Raw genomic sequence first — 14,267 nt, 5'->3', positions numbered from 1 at the left:
GTGAGGTCTGTGCACACTGGGGGGCGGGGTCATCAGTGCCCTCACGTGAGGTCTGAGCACACTGTGGGGCAGGTCCATCAGTGCCCTCACGTGAGGTCTGAGCACACTGTGGGGCGGGGCCATCAGTGCCTTCATGTGAGGTCTGTGCACACTGGGGTGGGGGGCGGAGCCATCAGTGCCCTCACGTGAGGTCTGTGCACACTGGGGGGCAGGGCCATCAGTGCCCTCACGTGAGGTCTGTGCACACTGGGGGGCGGGGTCATCAGTGCCCTCACGTGAGGTCTGAGCACACTGTGGGGCAGGTCCATCAGTGCCCTCATGTGAGGTCTGTGCACACTGTGGGGCGGGGTCATCAGTGCCCTCACGTGAGGTCTGAGCACACTGTGGGGCGGGGCCATCAGTGCCTTCATGTGAGGTCTGTGCACACTGGGGTGGGGGGCGGAGCCATCAGTGCCCTCACGTGAGGTCTGTGCACACTGGGGGGCAGGGCCATCAGTGCCCTCACGTGAGGTCTGTGCACACTGGGGGGCGGAGCCATCAGTGCCCTCACGTGAGGTCTGAGCACACTGGGGGGGCGGGGCCATGAGTGCCCTCACGTGAGGTCCCTACACACTGTGGGGCGGGGCCATCAGTGCCCTCACGTGAGGTCCGTGCACACTGGGGGGCGGAGCCATCAGTGCCCTCACGTGAGGTCTGTGCACATTGGGGGGCGGGCTGTCCATGTGCTCACATCAGCAGATACAAGACCCCAGAGACCACAGCAGATATGAATCTGATGGCTGTGGACAGGCACAAGTCCTCTTAGGAGGAGTTGGGAGCTGGGTCCATGGGGCCAGCCTAGGGATGTGGTAGAGCCCTGCAAGCCATGCAGAGTGCCGGGGTCCCTCAGAGCTGCCGGGACAATGTGCTGGGCCCAGACACCCTTCAGCCGTGGCGCACCAAGTGGCCCTTCATGGGTAGGGACTCTTAATGAACTGCTCACTCTGGCCTTGTGCCCTCTTCCCCTCACCCCAGCCACTGCCAGCCCCAGATCCCCACAGTCAGAATCCCTGCTAATGCTGTGGGGCTGATTTCTCCCAGCTTATAGACAGCAAGTCTCCCATGGGGGAAGAGGTTGGGGTTCCACTCACCCCTCCCACCCTCTGGACACATTGGGGTCACTCAGTAGTCCAGTCTTCCCTCTCCTTTGACCCAGCCCCACAGCTGGGTTGGAACTGGCATGGTTGCAGGAAGTTTGCACTTCTTGTGGAAGTGGGCCGTGTTAGCATGTTGCGGCAGCTAAGGGTGGAGGGGTCAGAGTATTATTTTAGAGGGACAAAGGCAGTTACTCAGAAAAATTACACCGTGATGTGGATAATACTGATAATACTAGTAGTCCCAGGGCCAAAGTGGCTCCCTAGTGGGTGGGGTGTGCAAAACAAATGCTTGGTTTTGGGAGAGAGGGTCTTCCCAAATGTCCTTTACTCCTATAAAATGAATACAGTTTATGTTCCAAGGTTTCCTGAGTATAGCCAAGGCTGAGCCAGCACTAGCCAAATGATCAAAATCAAAGTTCATGTGGGGACCTGGGTGAGTTCCGTGGTCTGGGAAGTGGCTCTTTCCTGTGTGCCCCTGGCAGGGCTCCTCCAGGGCTTTGTAGGTAACACACGCTCCGTTCTTGTGAACTGAGTTTCCCATGAACACTTTATTCTGGTTCTAGGTGTTCAATTTTGAATTAACAGAAGAAGATATGGAGGACATGCTCAAGCTGAACAGAAATCTCCGGCTGGCCACGTTCCCCACGTAAATATGGCTCCTTTTTCTTAAGTGGAGGGAGCAGGATACAGATTGGGTGGCTGGTTCCTGAGCAGGTGTTTGTTATACACCTACTATGCAGGTTAGCTGAACCTTCTTGTCATGGTCTTTTCTGTTTGAAGATGGGCCACTGAGTGAACTCAAGACTAACTTCACAAAGTGAGGAGTTTAAAAATACATAACTATACCATTTGAAAATCTTTCCCTTAAAATTAATCATTCTTGCTTCTATTTCTCACGTGTTTTTCAGAACTAAAAATCACAAAGACTATCCTTTCCACATACAGTACTGAGGTCACGTCCTCCCTTTCCCTTGTTCCTACTTGGCCCAGATGGATGGACACTGGCGACGTCAACCACGATGTGGGGACAGGCCCCACACAGGTAGGTGGGGTGGATTCCCCGCTGAGAAGTCCAAAGGATTGAGTGTTTTCTGAGTGATAGAAATGGGATTTCTGCATGGCAGCTTGTGTGGCCTCTATTCTCTGAAAAAAAGGTACGGAGGACTCATGAATAAAATTTACCTTCACATTTTAAGAAAATATTGTCTTATGGGACATCATGAATCACTGCCCACTACCCAGCTGCACACATGCCGACCTGGCCCATCTTGTCTGACCTCCGATGCCTGCCAGTACCCCCAGTGATTCAAAGCAAAATCCTTCCCTCCACATGTGGAAAGGAAAGTGGAATAAATTGGAGACACCATTTCAGTTTAAAAGCGAGGCTTCTTTTTTTCTAATTTAAAATCTAAATTTAATTTTTAGATACTATTTTAATGAAGCCTTCTGGTAAGTCAAATTATTGTGGAAACCCCAAACCAGAGGTGAAGTATGGCTCATTGCCCCGAATCTGCTTGTGTAGCCTGTTGAGACTCAGTGCATCAGAAAGAGGCCTGGCAGAGGTGTGTTCACAGCTCAGTGCATGGTGGGTGCATGGACATAGTGCTTGCCAGAAGCCCTGGTCACGGCCCTCGCTGCCACCTCTCCATGCACCTGGCCTTCATCTGTGCTCTCAGTCTCACACTGATGCCCAGAGATGTACTACTGTCTGACTCCTTGGCTGCTCAGCAGAAAGAAAATCTGATGTCTGCACTATGGGGCCCCTTTCCTACACCCACCACATCCATCTCTGGCCCAGCCTCTTAGAGCTGCTGCCCTGTCTGGTGCCAGGCCTGGGCAAGGCAGGAAGGGGTTCCTGGGGGTCAGCAGGATCTAATTTGAGGACAGTTCCACCACCATCTTACTGTGGACAGGAATGCTGAATCTGGATTGAGGGCTCTGTGTTCTTGAGTGGACCACTTCACCTTTCAGGGCCTCCGTCTCTTCACGTTCAGTAGGGGTCATTGCAGCCCCTCACAGGTTGTTGATGACTCTCAGCAAGGATGGGTTATAACTCCCACCGTTCTCTTCACCATCATCTTGTTCTGCAGTTTCTCATGTCCACCTCCCTGCCCAGACTTCCAGACATACCTGGGCTTGTGAGAATGTCCTGGCTCTGGGGCTCACAAAAGGGGTTTGCTGCTGCCAGCACCAAATGCAAAGAAGGGCGGTGCCTCTGGCTCAAGGAGTAGGGTGCCGGTCCCATATGCCGGAGGTGGCGGGTTCAAACCCAGCCCCAGCAAAAAAAAACGCAAAACACCAAATGCAAAGAAGTTTGTTGTTGAGGAGAGAACTGTGAGTGAGGCTCGTTACAGTGGGGTAGACTTGAGGATGGGGTGCTGTAGTCTGGCCGTTCCGCAAGGGGAGGTTTAATAAGGCTGTTGATAAAGGGCTGGAAAAGGGAGGCTACTCAGGGGATCTCCTGCCACTCCCATGTCACCAGGCAGTTTCTGACACGCCCTCAGCTGCATCCTTATGACCTGAAGTTCCACGTTTCTGATTCCGTCATTCATTAGCTGTGTGACTTTGTGTAGTCTCTTAAGCCTCACATTTGTCACCACTGCCTACCTAGGGGCGTTGGGATGAAGTGGTGCAGTGCGTCTGGCACTCTGTGTACTCCTGTGCGCGCGCGCGCGTGTGTGTGTGTGTGTGTGTGTGTGTGTGTTTTATTTTCTTTATCTCCCAGAGCCAGAAATCTAGCTGTCCTCTTTTGTAGACGTCACTTGTCACTTACACCTAAACCAGAAGTAGAGTGCAGGACAGTGCTTACCTGATGCTGGGCTGGGGAGGGGAGGTTGGTGAGCAGGTACGAAGCTACAGTTAGGTGGGGGTAAGTTCTGGCATCCCCTGCAGACCGGGCAGCTGAATCCTGAGGACGGGCTACAGTAGTTTGCACTTTATGGGTTTACTTCCCAGGACCACCTGAAAACTGTCAATTAAGCCTGCCACCAGATGGCATTTGAGGAACATTAACATTCAAGTTTATTTGCAGTTCTGGCAGGAGATGGCAGTGTTTGCACTGCCTGTTTGGTTTTAGAGTTTCTTACACTTTGTAAAACTGCTATAAAGAATGAAATGTTAGATAGCAAAAATAAGAAAACGCCGGGAAGGTATAAAGCCTGTGAAGTCCCACAGAGTGTATGCGACTGCGCTGTTGACCTGTGCTCCCTAAACCGCTTTTCAGGTAGTAGCTGACAGCTCTGCACACCTTGTATTTCTGTTGTAAGAGTGGGGCTCACAGAGCCCCTTCTTCCCTTCCGTGGCATCTCTGCTTTTCTGCACACAGAAGTTCTTCCCCACACCGGGGAGTGCACAGCAGGCTACACAAGAGAAAGGTGTCACTGTGTGCTCTTTAAGGGACCCATGGTGTCAAGCAGCTTCCAGGGGAGACTGTTTTAGGCCCCATCGATGCTTCATGGGCTCTTTCTCTTTACATTTGAATGGAAAAATCCAAGGATAAGTGGCAACCAAAGGCATAAAAATCAGGAAACAGAGTCAGGCATTGTTTGTTCAAGGGGATGGGGGGTTGCTGGTCCAGTGGCAGTTTTTGTGGTTAGCTGCAGCATCTGTTTTTCAGAGCACTCAGGTTTCCATTCCATGCACGCTGGAAATTGGGGTGCAGATGTGCATATGGAGGCCTGTTTCTGCTTTGATAGGTGTCTGTCTGTCCTCACAGCTGTGCTTGAGAAGGAATGATGTGGATCACCTTTCATGTGCTTACTAGCCATGTGTGTGTCCTCTCTGGTAACAGGCCCATGGCATTCCTGTGAGTTCACTGTGGTACTCCAGGGTGACACAGTGCACAACTTTGGAATCTGTTTTATACACCGTTTATTAGTTCCAAGCTTTGAGCAATGATAAAATTACATATATATTTGTCCACCTCCTTCTCCCCTCTCTTGTCTCCCCTTCCCCACGTAGGTGTCTAATACATGCCTTATGCTTCACGTGTCTATAGCGATGCTCCTGGCTCATCTCTCATCCTCACTGTCCTTTCCTTACCATTATGCATAGCTGCAAGTGTGAGGGCAACTTGGCCTTGTCCTTAGAGTCTCGCGTGCAACCAGGAGCGTGCAGGTGTAACGCTGCACTGTGTGCTGTGCTGGGCTCTACACTGGTCATGGCCCTTTCTCATTTGACATTCTCGTAATGACATTGGTCCAGACTTGGTCTCTATCTGTGGCATGTTGTCCTCACTGTTGGGCCATGTGTTCTCACAAGACCAGGTTCTTTTACTTACCCCTGTTCTGGGTAAGTAGACCATCCAAGCAGTTTTACAACATTATATTTTCTGACTTCCATTCAGATTCAGTCTGAGAGCTGTAGCCGACAGAGTGCTGGTGGTGTAACTCCATTAGCATGTAACACGGACCTGAAAGCCACACTCCACCAACTGGTCTCTTGGGGCTTTGAACACAAGAAGAACACGGAAAACAATAGCTTTCAAGGTTCTTTTCTGCCACGTATGGCCCCTGCCACTTTGAATCCCATCCACGTGCCAATACCAGTCCCTCATCAATGTTCACTAATACTTGCATATTTTTTGTGTGCCAGACACATGTCTGTGTGTGTACGCTATTGTCAGTGCCATCACCAAGGAAGCAGGCCAGACAATGGATGGTAAGCTCGAAGCTTGCCAGAGGTAGGCCGCCTCACGCATGTTGGACGAAAGGCCCCAAGCAACCTCCACGGCTGCTGCTATTTATTGAAAACAAGCTCCCCGAGCCTGACCCCCACACCGGAATTCCACAGCTGATCAATTTCCAACTGCCACAGTCTGTTAGTTAGTTAACATCTAGTGATTTTTTTTTTGTTTTTTTTTTTTTTTTTGTAGAGACAGGGTCTCACTTTATGGCCCTGGGTAGAGTGCCATGGCCTCACACAGCTCACAGCAACCTCCAACTCCTGGGCCCAAGCGATTCTCTTGCCTCAGCCTCCCGAGTAGCTGGGACTACAGGCGCCCGCCACAACACCCGGCTATTTTTTTTTTTTTTGGGTTGCAGTTTGGCCGGGACTGGGTTTGAACCCACCACTCTCGGTATATGGGCGCTGCCCTTATTGTTTTTATGTTTCAAAAAACATCTACTTTGTCTCTGCAAGCCTGCTGTCCTGGCCAATCGCCACTTTGTCTCTGCAAGGCTGCTGTCCCGGTCCCTACACGTCTTGTTACATAGATCACTACATATCTTATTACACAGGTGGCTACATATCCTATTACATAGTTTGCTACATGTCCTGTTACATAGGTGGCTACATATCCTCTTTTTTTGTTTAAGACATTCCTGTGCAGGGTGGAGGAAAAAACCTATAGGTGTTTATTTCATTTGCTCTTCTTGTCCAATAGTGCTCCTTCTAGCTAGGTGGAGAAAAGAAAAACACATAATAATTAACAAAACTACATCAGAGGAGTCAGTGAGGACCTTCACCAAAGGAAAGGGATTTGTGTTATGTTGTATTCTTCTAAACTAATAAGGGTAATACTAATTTTACATATTTCATCACTTAACTATTTTTGGGCTGACCCATAGGGTTTCTGACACTTGCATAGGAAGGATTAATCAATGCACAGTTTCCCCTTCTGCACATTATCCGTTGCACCCGTTAAATAAGCAGCAGTGGGCACAGTGCAGACTGGAATGTCAGGTGGGAAGTGTCGGTCTAAAGGAGCAGTAAGGGAAGGATTAAGGATCTATAGCCAATAAATAAAGATTCCCTCACCTTTGCTGATACAAGGACTTTGCTATGTCTTCAAATTTCCATTACCAAAGCCAACCGCTTTGTTCAGAACCTTCTTAGAGCTTAAAGGGTATGGACTGAGCTCACTGGGGCTTAGGGGTTGGGAGGTTTTTTTAAGCGATGGAACCCTATATTGATCCTTCCTCTCAGAAGCTCTAACTGCTGATGGGAAAAAGGGCGCTGACCGCTCCTGCTTCCTGCTGAGGATGGACAGGGATATGGGATGCAGCTAGAGGTTTCTCAGAGGAGGGTGATCGGATGAAAATCGGGTAGAAAGTTCGGAGTAGAATGTTTTCATGAATTTCTGGCCTAAAAGATTGAGATTCCTTGTTCAGGCTCAAATGAGGGAACCTTGTATCTATAGAAGGAGTTACTGAGGATGGATTTGTCAAAGTGTCGGTGAGGTCTCCTGTTCATGTTGAGGTTAATCCAGTGAGCAGGCAGCCACTGCTTTTCTTGTTGTTCTGTAATGGTATGAGCAAACCCTCGACTCCAAGAAGCACATACCCAGGTTTCCATTCAGACATATCATGTTTCTTATAGAAAATAGGTTGCTGATGGGCAGCGCCTGTGGCTCAAAGGGGTAGGGCGCTGGTCCCATATGCCGGAGGTGGCGGGTTCAAGCTCAGCCCCGGCCAAAAACCACAAAAAAAAAAAAAGAAAATAGGTCGCTGCACTTGGGAAAGTAGCAGATGGGTGAGAGATGTCCAGTGATGTTCAGCAGCTGTGTTTCCATCATTGTTGAAATTCAAGAAATTAAGGGTGAACAGGATTCTAGTGAGGATATATCTAAGGCTATTATTCAAGGGGAGTATGCCTCTTTTTGTTTAACTATCTTATCTTTTAATGTTTTGTGGTGGCATTCGATAATGGCTTGGCTTTGAGAATTGTAAGGGATACCATGAGAAATTTTAATATTCTAGAAGGATAGAAAATTACTTAAGCTTTAGGAATTTAAATCTTTTATCATGAGGGCATTCATTGGTAATCAGGTCCATATAAGAGACAAGAGTGATGTGCCAAGGCATTGATAATTGAAAATTAAGTTGAATTTGTCTTTCTGTAAAAGGAACAACTATAGAACACGGATCATAGCCTGAGTTGACAAATTCTGTTTCTGCCTTTCGCAATTAGTTCGCAAATTTTGTCTAAATACTGTTGCAATTTTTGTGTGGTTTTATCAGAGAGTAATAGCCAGTCTAGAAGGATATCTTCTTAATAAATAACTCCAGTTGGGGAGTGAGAAGTGGCTATAACTATCAGTCAAATTGGAAACCTAATGTCAATGCGATCTAATTCTTTTGAGGCAAACACCTTTTCAATTAATTGCAATTCTTCTTTTGCCTCAGGGATGAGTGAGCGAGGACTGTTCAAGTCTGAAGGTCCCTCCAAAATTTTAAAGAGATTAGTTAAATCATAAGTTGGTATTCCTAACGTAGGATGTAACCAATTAATATGGACCAACAATTTTTGAAAGTCATTCAAAGTAGATAAGAATCTAACCAAAAATTAACACATTGCAGGAGAATTTTAGTTTGAGTTAATTTGTATCCTAGATAAATATAGGGGGATGTAATTTGAATTTTTTTCAGGTGTAATGTGAAGGCTATAAGATTTTAAGGCAAATACGGCTCGTTTAAACATGTCTTGTAAAATGGCCAAGTTTTGGTGGGCAAGCAAGACACCATCCGCGTAATGAATGACACAGGCTGTAGGATGTTTCTTTCTAAGGGGCTGCGATGGTTGATCCACAAAATGCTGACACAATGTGGGGCTATTCAACATACCCTGTGGCAGAACCTTCCACTGAAAGTGTTCGTAGGGTCTCTGCTGATTTTAGGAAGGGACATAAAAGGCAAAATGGGGTCGATCCTCAGGATGTAAATATATAGTGAAAAAGCAATCTTTTTTTTTTTTTTTTTTTGCAGTTTTGGCCAGGGCTGGGTTTGAACCCGCCACCTCTGGCATATGGGGCCAGCACCCTACCCCTTTGAGCCACAGGCGCCACCCGAAAAAGCAATCTTTTTGTAGAGACAGAGTCTCACTTTATTGCCCTTGGGTAGAGTGCCGTGGCCTCACACAGCTCACAGCAACCTCCAACTCCTGGGCCCAAGCGATTCTTTTGCCTCAGCCTCCCAAGCAGCTGGGACTACAGGTGCCCGCCACAACGCCCGGCTATTTTTTTGGTTGCAGTTTGGCCGGGGCTGGGTTTGAACCCTCCACCCTCGGTATATGGGGCCGGCGCCTTACCGACTGAGCCACAGGAGCCGCCCGAAAAAGCAGTCTTTTAAATCAATTATATACAAATACCAATTAGAAGGAATCATAGAAGGCAAAGAAGGCCAGTGGATGCTTTATAATTTTTAATTCAGGAACAGTTAGAACAAGAACACACTGAGCCCTCCACTAGTCCCTGGAACTCTCCCATCTTTACTATTAAAAAAAAAGAAATCAGGCAAATGGAGAATGCTCACCAATCTCCACAAAGTCAATGAAACTATTATCCCCATGGGATAATAGGTAGGGCTGGTGCAGGCACTGTGAGGCCACGGCACTCTACCGAGGGCCATAAAGTGAGACTCTGTCTCTACCAAAAAAAAAAAAAAGGCACCAGCCTGATTTCTTTTTTTTTTTAATAGTAAAGATGGGAGAGTTCCAGGGACTAGTGGAGGGCTCAGTGTGTTCTTGTTCTAACTGTTCCTGAATTAAAAATTATAAAGCATCCACTTTTTCTTTTGTTAACAGCCACTGCTCCACACACACTGGATTATCCCTCTTCCAAGATAACCTGAGAGCGTATTTGGGGGCAGTGGCCTCTAGGCTAAATTTGACATCTGAAAAGAATTTGCAGAAGAGGAGGGTATAGTGACCATAGCTTTCCACTGTTGGAATAAGTCACGCCCCCACAGGTTGATGGCTATATCAGCTATGTATGGCTGAATTTGAGCATGTTGATTATCCAGTCCTAAACAAGTTAAAGGCAATGTACTTTGAAAAACTGAATTTAAAGTTTCTATACCCATAAAAGTAACATCAACTATTTCTTTAGGCCATCCCTTAGTCCACTGATTTAAAGCCATACCAGAAACATCTGTGCCAGTACCTAACAGGCCACTAAAGAGTTTATCTTTCAGGGCGAGTGTTCTTACCAGTAGATGTTTGCCAAAAAATACTGTTTGTACTGCCAGGATCATTGGTACATTTATTATCAGTTAGTTTAATGCAAGGCAGAAGCAGCAATTGGGCAATTTTTTTGTCCGGCTAAAATTTTAGTGGGTTGGTTTACTGAGATCAGGATTTCTATTTCCCCTATGAAGCCACTATTGACAACACTTGTGTGGTCTAGCACCCCATGAGATGATGAAACAGTTTTTCCCAGCAATATCCCAACAGAGTCTGGGGGAATAGGACTGCATATTTCTGTTCTTAATTGCTTTACTCCCATGTTAGGAAGTAAAAGAACATTATCACATGCTGGAAAATCTAAAGCAGCACTACCTGGGGTGACGTCTGAAAGGGATTGGCTGGGCTGAGGTTGCTGGTGAGTCGGTAAATCCCCATACTTTTTGTCTGTGGGCCCCGGGTTGGGCCCGACTGAGTTTCCCTGCTGTAAAGGTGTTCCATTTTTATTGAATTGGGAACAGTATTCATTAGCCCAGTGGAACCCTTTTTCACACCTGGGGCATACCCCTGGGGGTTGCATTTGCCTTGTCTTTTTTGATTATTGAAATTGCCCTTCCCATTGGTATTCTGATTGCTATTCCTTTTCCAACACTCTTTTTTCATATGGACTGGCTTCCCACAGTTATGGCATGTGACAAAATTTGATTTGAACCCATCTTTTATGGCGGCAGCAAGATTAGCCTTATAGGTTTCGGTTCCCACATCAGAGCATGTTTGTATATATACCTCTAGAGGAGCATTTTGTGCTCCTTTTGACACTCAGAGTTAGCATTTTCAAATTAGCATTTCAAACCTTACTAGCATATCTCTAGGGTTTGAAAAAGCATATCTCTAGGTTCCGTCATCTACTGACGTTTTTAATCAAGCTTAAAAGTCAGTGTAAGATTCATTTGCATACTGCGTTACTTTAATAAAAGATTTAAAGACATCTCCAGCTGCCTGAACCTTTTCCCAGGCTCTAAGACAGCACAGCTTTGTGTGTATTATAGCTATATCATCATACTAAAGTTGTTTCAGAATGCCCATCCACTGACCAGAGCCAGTGAGCTGTTCTGAAGTTAGGGGAACATTCCTCTGCTGGTTCTGGTGACTTACCAAGTCTGCTTCCTCCTTCCACTAAGTTTTACATTGTAAATATTGACCAGATTCGAGAACAGTTCTGGCCAGCGTATCCCAACCATATGGAATAAGACGCTACTCTTGCACAAGTCCATCATAAGCCTCTAGAAAACAGGGACTGCCTTCCGTACTGTGTTACAGCCTGTTTTAGATCTTTTAGAATCATGAAAATAAACATGATGACTAAAGTGTTGGCCCCCTCGAGGATATTGCGAATTAGGACGGATGTCAGTAACTGTAACAGGAAGGAGCCCCAACGTATTTTCTAAAGTAAAGGCTCCTGTTTGGTGACCCTCTAATAGTGCCTTCATAACTGGAGTGGTGGGAGAGCTATCTTCATAAGGGGGTGCTGAAGGCAGTGCTAGAAGTTTTATATGAGTAGTCTTAACTGTGAGATCATTCAACTGGTCTTCTAACCACTTAATCCTGACTTTCAGGGTTTGATTTAGCTTAGATTTATTGAGGCGCAAAGGTGGCAATGGATGGGAGGACACAGAGCCCAAAGACTCAGGTTCCTCCCCATCCTGTTCTGATTGAAGCTACTGCACCACCTCATCCCCGTCTTTATCAGTGTGAAACTGTTATGACCAAAAGCCACCAATTGCTTTCCTGTAAATTGTTTTGCTATTTAAAAAGCTCTCTCCCACTACAATTGCCGTTCCCCTTGGTAGGACTGAGGGGGATTTGCTTATTATTTTGCCAAAGGTCTTATTATCCCTTTGGTAGGTGCCTATGATTTGCAGGTGTCACTCACTCCGAGTGATCCTGTCCTTTGGTAGGTTACCTATTTCAGGAAACCTATGGTTTTCCAAGGGTCTTACTCACTTTAAGTGACATTGCCCCCTTGGTTAGTACCCATGGTGGCCCAAGGCTACATTGTCCCTTGGCCAATCTGGATGGAAAGTACCTTTTCCCTCCCCGTAACTCCCTCCTGCCATATTGTCAAAGGTTACACTTATTCAGAGTGATATTCCCCCTCGGTCCATGTCCACTATCCTGCCGACTACACCAGATGTCAGTGCCGTCACCAAGGAAGCAGGCCAGGCAATGGATTGTAAGCTCAAAGCCTGTAGGAGGTGGGCCTCCTCACGCCTGTCGGGGGGGTGGGGGGGAAGGCCCCAAGCAACCTCGGCAGCCGCTATTTACTAAGAACAAGCTCCCCTCCCCCAAGCCCAATACCCACACTGGAATTCCACAGCTGATCAATTTCCAATTGCCAATGTCTGTCCATAACATGTAGAGATTGCTTATGTGTTTCAGAAAACTGCCACTTTGTCTCTGCAAGGCTGTCGTCCCTGTTCCTACACATCTTGCTGCATAGGTTGTTACATAGATCACTACATATGTTGTTACATAGGTTGCTACATATCCTGTTACATAGGTGGCTACATGCTATCACATTAATTCAGTCTTCACAGAAAGGTAGGAATCATTACCCTTGGCCCTCTGAAGTTTCACTGAAAAATCAACTCACAAAAGGCAGATTAATCAGAAAAAGGGGAAACATTTGTTTAATACGTGCACATGGGAGCCTTCAGCATGAAGACTCAAAGGCACAGGGACTTGTCCATGTTCATGCTTAGGCCCTCTATCCTCTATCTACAGCTGTGTAGAAATATGACTGGACCAGAGGATGTGGTCTGATGCTGACAGGCTGACCTGGGAAACCAGCAAGGCTTGTGTGTCCGTCTGGACCCTTCTTGGCTTCTCTGAGCAGCGTCCTTCCCTGTGGGTGTGGGCAGGGCCCTCTGAATGAAGGTCTCATGACCTGCAGTCAAACACCGAGACTCAGAGAATTTCTTTATGGCCAGTTTTTATATGGAATATTTTTAGGTTTTATGGCTGACTTTTAACAAAAGGAGTTCTGGTTTCTATACCTGCCTTGGAGAAGAGGGATTCTAGTTTCTGCCTCAGAGGAGAATAAAACTGAGAGACAAGAGGGCAAGGCAAGGTCAGAGAAAAACTCTGGCTTCTGGGCGGCACCTGTGGCTCAGTGAGTAGGGCGCCGGCCCCATATGCCGAGGGTGGCGGGTTCAAGCCCAGCCCCGGCCAAACTGCAACAAAAAATAGCTGGGCGTTGTGGCGGGCGCCTGTAGTCCCAGCTGCTCGGGAGGCTGAGGCAAGAGAATCGCTTAAGCCCAGGAGTTAGAGGTTGCTGCGAGCCGTGTGACGCCACGGCACTCTACCCAAGGGTGGTACAGTGAGACTCTGTCTCTACAAAAAAAAAAAAAAAAAAAAAAAACTCTGGCTTCTGTGGGCTTCAGTTTGAAGTACCACTTTCTGAGCCCCAACATTTCCGTTTTGCAGATGAAGAGACCAAGGGATGGAGAGGTTCAATGAGTTGCCCCAAAATACACAACCAGTAAGCAATGTAGGGGATGGGACCCAGGAAATCTGGTTGCAGAAGCTGAGCTCCTAATCATTGCACCCCCTCCAGCCGTCTGCTGATGGAAATGGTAGGCTCACTCTTCCATCAGCACGGGCCCACAGGTGCTGGGTGTGGGTTCACCACGTAGCACCTGGCACGCAGAAGCAGATGGGCTGCCACACGCACAACGCGGGACCAGCGCCCTGGGCTCTGCCTTTCCTGCCCGCTCAGGCACTGTAGTACACTCCTCTGCTGAGAGGAGGGCGTCTGCAGCATCACCTGTGATTCAAAATAGGCCTGGCGGTATTGTTTACACTCCTGCCTTGTGAACTGTTAGCTTGTGATACTTGCATTAAGGTTTTGTTTGTTTTCTTTTGTTTAATGGCATGTGTTAGCAGTTTTATTTCAGTGTTTATGGTTTTTTCCCATGCCTTTGTGGAGCAGCTAGTTCCACACTATCTGGGAATTCATCTTTTTCTTAAACTATACAAATAAGAGAGAATGAATAAGACTTTTGGTGTTGATTCTGGAGAGAATAGCACCCATTTCCCTCCAGGGCTAACGTGGTTCAGTGGCAGTGCCTAAACCTGCCAGCACAAAGCCCACTTCCCTATGGCACCTGCGGGAAACCAGATACTCCTTGGCAGTGCTGAAGAGTATTTGATGACAAAATCAGAAGAGCTCGT

At 47.2% G+C, this 14,267-nt stretch overlaps 1 protein-coding gene across 4 annotated transcripts in view; it reads left to right on the top strand.

Annotated features, from left to right (window-relative positions):
• AKR1E2 (aldo-keto reductase family 1 member E2) overlaps positions 1-14,267 on the top strand; it is a 34,227-nt gene that overhangs the window by 16,488 nt on the left and 3,472 nt on the right. The window contains exons 9-12 of one of the 4 annotated variants that reach the window (XM_053572859.1): positions 1,700-1,782; positions 1,877-1,953; positions 2,082-2,178; positions 10,362-10,452. In XM_053572859.1, the coding sequence (XP_053428834.1) occupies positions 1,700-1,782; positions 1,877-1,928 (135 nt within the window). In that variant the 3' untranslated portion in view covers positions 1,929-1,953; positions 2,082-2,178; positions 10,362-10,452. Of the gene's footprint in view, positions 1-1,699; positions 1,783-1,876; positions 1,954-2,044; positions 2,179-10,361; positions 10,453-14,267 lie in introns of those variants that run through there. The other 3 variants (XM_053572858.1, XM_053572860.1, XM_053572862.1) reach the window with 3 other exon arrangements.

The sequence above is a fragment of the Nycticebus coucang genome, chromosome 20 (genome assembly GCF_027406575.1).
Source record: "Nycticebus coucang isolate mNycCou1 chromosome 20, mNycCou1.pri, whole genome shotgun sequence".
NCBI classification, from domain to species: domain Eukaryota; kingdom Metazoa; phylum Chordata; class Mammalia; order Primates; family Lorisidae; genus Nycticebus; species Nycticebus coucang.
The sequence above is the reverse complement of the archived record's forward strand: the minus strand, read 5'-3'. Positions and strand labels throughout refer to the sequence as shown.